The sequence below is a fragment of the Poromitra crassiceps genome (genome assembly GCF_964638095.1).
Source record: "Poromitra crassiceps genome assembly, chromosome: 22".
In the NCBI taxonomy this organism is placed as follows: domain Eukaryota; kingdom Metazoa; phylum Chordata; class Actinopteri; order Beryciformes; family Melamphaidae; genus Poromitra; species Poromitra crassiceps.
The window spans coordinates 3,291,291-3,296,262 of record NC_139647.1 but is presented as its reverse complement, the minus strand read 5'-3'; the positions used below and the strand labels follow the sequence as shown (position 1 = coordinate 3,296,262).

The 4,972-nt window shown below is 50.4% G+C and overlaps 1 protein-coding gene across 1 annotated transcript; it reads left to right on the top strand.

Annotated features, from left to right (window-relative positions):
- Positions 1-951: 951 nt before the first annotated feature.
- gdf10a (growth differentiation factor 10a) lies at positions 952-4,958 on the top strand (the record flags this gene model as incomplete). Its single annotated transcript, XM_083658383.1, has 3 exons — positions 952-1,186; positions 3,010-4,184; positions 4,767-4,958. The coding sequence occupies 3 exons, from the start codon at positions 952-954 to the stop codon at positions 4,956-4,958; spliced, it is 1,602 nt and encodes a 533-aa protein (XP_083514509.1).
- Between the last annotated feature and the right edge of the window lie 14 nt (positions 4,959-4,972).

Below are 4,972 nucleotides of genomic sequence, written 5' to 3'. Positions count from 1 at the left end.
ATCCGAAGGACGGGGTGCTCACTCACAGAGCAGAGTCCCTGTCTCTGCCCTGGGGCATTGGGGATGGGGATATTATTCATGAGACCAGAGGGAACAGCACCTCCTACTGGTCGTCCAACACCACTTCCCTGCACCATGGTCTCCCATCGAAGGACTAACAGTCAGACCTTCCCCAGGAGAGCCAGTAATGTAATGCACGAGCCACTGGTGCTGACAAGCACCGGTTTGTTTGTTTGTTTGTTTGTTTGTTTGTTTGTTTGTTTGTTACTTTTCTTGCTTGCTTGTTTATTTATTTCAGTTATAATGCCCTTATTGCCCTATTTATTAGCCCTGTTTATTAGGGTTTTTTATTCTAGCTAATAGATATACACTTATTAGTGTTATTCGTATTGTTAATATGTGTTTGTTTCGGCAATAATGTCTTTTCATGCCAATAAAGCTCATTGAAATTAAATTGGAATTGAGGGAGGGAGAGAGAGAGAGAGAGAGAGAGAGAGAGAGAGAGAGAGAGAGAGAGAGAGAGAGAGAGAGAGAGAGAGAGAGATCAGCATCATGACCTCTTCAGTGTGCGTGCTCTACAGACAGCTCGTTGGCTGTCAGGGATATACGTCACCACCTCTCACCCCCCCCGAGCTGCCTCTGGCGGTCAAGCAGACGCAAGTGTAAAAGTAGCAGCTACAACTGTTGCCCTGCCAGGACTAAAACCCATTCAACATCCACGTCCCACACAGTCTGACACGGAGGAGTGAGACAGACGGCTCACTCACTGACCGAGGAACGGAGAGCGAGAGAGGAGAGCTGAGACTTTACGCACAGCCTGCGGTCTGGATTTACTGGCGCGTCAATCTCGGATGCTTTTTGGCCAAGATAACGCACTTTTTTTCCGTTTGGATTTTGTTATATATATTGATATTGCTATTTGATATTGATATTTTTAGCATGGCTCAGAATATGTTTTCGTCGCACCTGCTTCTGTTGGTCCTAAACTGTTACCTGGCTGCTGCGTCGGGCAGGATGGCGAAAAGCGCACAGGACAGTGGTTTCCTCCAGTCGCCATCGGAAGCTCTCGCAGACGGCTTGGATCAGGACATGGTCTCCCAGCACATGTTCAAACTGTACGACAAATACAACAGAGAAAGCCGCCTCAAAGAGGGAAACACTGCCAGGGGCTTCCAAGCCAGCCAAGGTGTGTGTGATGCTAGCTAGCTTGATCAACCTGACAATGCAATTTACGGAAAGAAAACACTCCCCTTGTTCTAGTGCAGTTTCAAATTGCTTGAATGTAAATTTGATTATGGACTTTAACTTAAAATCTTAAAAATTAAACACATATTCTCATGTTGCAAAATGGGAGAAAAAAGTCATAAAGTGCCCTCGATCCACACACTGGTTATTAGAAGTGTAAAGCGTGCTGCATGGCTCGGGCCAGACGCCCTAAATAGGTACGGTTGTTTTGGAACAGTCTGAGAATGCAGTTAAGTGATTTCGGGACGCTGTGGGCACACTCACTTTGTGGCACCAGCTGTGCCCCCGCTGCGCCGCCGTGTCTGATGAGCACCATCTATACCGCAGACAGACGCGCAGTGTGCGCAAGAATGCGTGCGATTTTGCGAGCAAAAGCCCAGCTTCATCATCATTCATCAGCATAGCCAAAAAAAAACACAGCAGCCTTTTACGCACGGCACTGCGTCATTGTTGTCGCCTCTGTTTTCCTGTTGTGGCCACAGGATACATGTGACTCCACGTCCTGGAGTCAGGGGGGGCTTAAGCGCCGTGGATCTACTCTGCTCCGTCTGGTGCCGTGGCGTTTCTATAAACACAACACATAATAGACATGTTATATCCCACATAGCTCTCAGATGCCATATCATAACACGCGTGTATTTTTACTGCAGAAGCTGGTCGTAATCCAAGGCGAGATGTAAGGCAGTTTTCACAACAATGTAAGATCTGTTCAAACAGTTGATTATGGCTTGGTGTCTGGGCAGACAGTGCTGGCTGTATTAGGCTTAAGGGGAAGCTTTAAGGGAAACTGAGGTAAGCGTTTCCATATGCAGGCTGAATCCGGGGTAATGTATATCTCTTGAGTCAGTCCATACTTCCGCTGAACCCTTACACAATGAACAATAACTCTGCTGTTGAACTTAATGTTCTTCATCATGAATATGGAGCTCTCTGCTTCCCCCCCCCCTGCCACTGCCAGCCCGAGCCCTCCAGTCTGGTTCCTCTTAAGGGCACCTTCTGAAACCCTACCAAGGCATGCAGTCATGTACCAGCCACAGGGTTCAGTTCATGCAAACATAGTCCCTAACAAGGAAAGGTGCTTAATAGTAGCCGCCTATTAGTTGTTCTTTGGATTGTAACCAAACCGCATTTGTGTGCCGATTTGGAACCTCTTTGTAATTGTTTCCTATTCCATTCACGTACTTCATTGCCAAATTGTTCCTTCCTTTTTACTCAAAAATAATAATCTTTGCACTAATATTTCTACATTATGGTGGAGAATCAAGGGTGTGAGTTCAAGTGAGGTTTATATAGGTTAACAACAGTGCCTGCATTGGTTCCTACCGCATCATCTAATGCAGTGGGTCTTAAACCTTTTCACGTGAAGGACCCCTAAACTGACACAAATGTCACCACGGAGCCCCAGTTTGATCAGATTTTGTCCTAAGGTCCCACATCTGATCACATTTTTGCTTTTAGATTATTCATTCATTACAGAAAGTACCCATGACCATAATAGTCATACAGTAACATTCTGTCATTGTATTACTTATAGATGGAATTATAGTGAAAATAAAGTATTCCCCTTTTTGCTGGGGACCGCTTGGAACCCCCTCAAGGATCCCTGGGGTTCCCTGGACCCCACTTTGAGAACCACTGCGTTACAGAGAATCCAGATAAATTCTGATTCCTACAATATTCACATTGTCATTGTAGTGTTGTTCTAAGTGACTGACTGGTTGATTGAGACGAGAGATTGACTGCATTTATTGATTCTCTTTGCAGACTCTGCCGAGCAGAGGATGATCTACAAGCTGAACCTCACATCCCTCCAGGACTCCGAGGTCATCCTCTCGGCCACATTCCACTTCCTGCTCGACCGACGTCCGCGTCAGAAAGCCTGGTTCTGTAAACGCTTCAAGAGCCCGCCCTGTCGTCCTCTAGGCGTCCACCCTCTTCCGTCCGTCAGCCTCCTCCTGCGCTCTGTCTCCTCGGGGTCGGGGGTCGGCTCCGGGTCAACGGGGTCACTCCTAGGCAATGTGACCTTCCACCCCCACAGGAGAGGGGTGTGGCAGATGAAAGACGTGACCCAGGTCATAAAGGGGGCGCGCGACAAGGGTCATCTCCTCGTGTCAGTGGAGGTGGACCTAGGGCAGCAGTACCAGAGGAAAGCAGAGGAGGCGCTCTCTGCCGGCGGCCTGCCTTACCTGTTGCTGTATGCTAACGACCAGGCCTTGGCAGAGCCCAACAGCGTGGCTGCAAGCCTTCAGAGATATGATCCGTTCCCTGAGGGAGGAGATCCTCCGCATTCCTCTCACTCCTCTCACCTCCTCCACAACGCCAATGCCTCGCCGGAGCTGAACGCACGAGTGAGAAGGGAAGCAGCTCCGCTCTCTGAGCCCATCCAGAACAATGAGCTGCCCGAGGTCGACTACAGGCCTGATGCGTACAGGAAAGAGGACCTGTGGGAGAGCACTTGGTACCTGGCACTCAAACCCAAGTCGAAATCGGGACGTAAGGAGAACAAGAGAAAGAGCCAAGGAGGTTTGGAGCAGGTTAGAGGGGAGTACGACAGAGATGAACCTCAGGTGCTCCAAGAAGGAGAAAGACCATCGCAGGTCCTCCGCTCTGACGAGACGTCGGTCAAAAAGCCCGGCGACAAAGACAGTTGGACGCCGGCTAACGGCGACGGAAAGGACAGGGACGAGCGCAGGAACGAAGGGGACGATGGGAAAAAGTACAAGGGGAAAGCGAAGCCTCAGTCGCCGCTTCTGAGTTTCGACGAGCGGACAATGCGTAAGGCCCGGAGAAGGCAGTGGGGCGACGCCCAGCACAGAGGCTGCTCCAGGAGGAACCTCCGAGTGGATTTTGCAGACATTGGCTGGAGCGAGTGGGTCATAGCACCCAAGGCCTTTGATGCCTTCTACTGCGCTGGCACCTGTGGATTTCCCATGCCCAAGGTAGGAGCACAAATCATTTTCACCATACGTCATTTTACTTGGTACAGTCAGGCCGTCTGGGTGTCAAGGTAAAAGCACTCGCCTACCACCGTGGAGACCGGGGGTTCAATTCCCGGCAGCGGTATTCCCGGCTTGGTCAGACGTTCCTACAGACACAATTAGGCCGTGTCTGTGGGTGGGAAGCCGGTGGTGTATGAGTCCCGGTCGCTGCAATAGTCGGTAAAAAACGGTCTGTTCGCGGGGGAGTGGAACGCGCTACGTCCTGCCAGTGAAACTCCTCGCTGTCAGGGGGAAAATAAGTGGCCGGCGACTGCACATGTATCGGAGGAAGTATGTGCTAGTCTACGGCTCTCCCTAGATCGGCAGAGGGGGTGGAGCAACGACTAGGGCAGCGGGGGGGAATTGGCCAAGTACAATTGGGGGAGAAAATAGGAGAAACATCTAAAAAATAATAATAACTGCAGTCGTGTTATTGGACATGACTTGGTGCTGACTCTAGTGTGTGATCTACTTGGTGCTGACTCTAGTGTGTGATCTACTTGGTGCTGACTCTAGTGTGTGATCTTGTGTGTGTGATTGCAGGTGGTGAAGCCCTCTAACCACGCCACCATCCAGAGCATAGTCCGCGCAGTGGGGATCGTCCCCGGGGTTCCCGAGCCCTGCTGCGTCCCGGAGAAGATGAGTCCCCTGGCTGTGCTCTACCAGGACGAAGCCAGGAACCCCGTGCTCAAGGTTTACCCCAACATGTCCGTCCAGTCCTGCTCCTGCAGATAGGAAGGTGGGGGGGG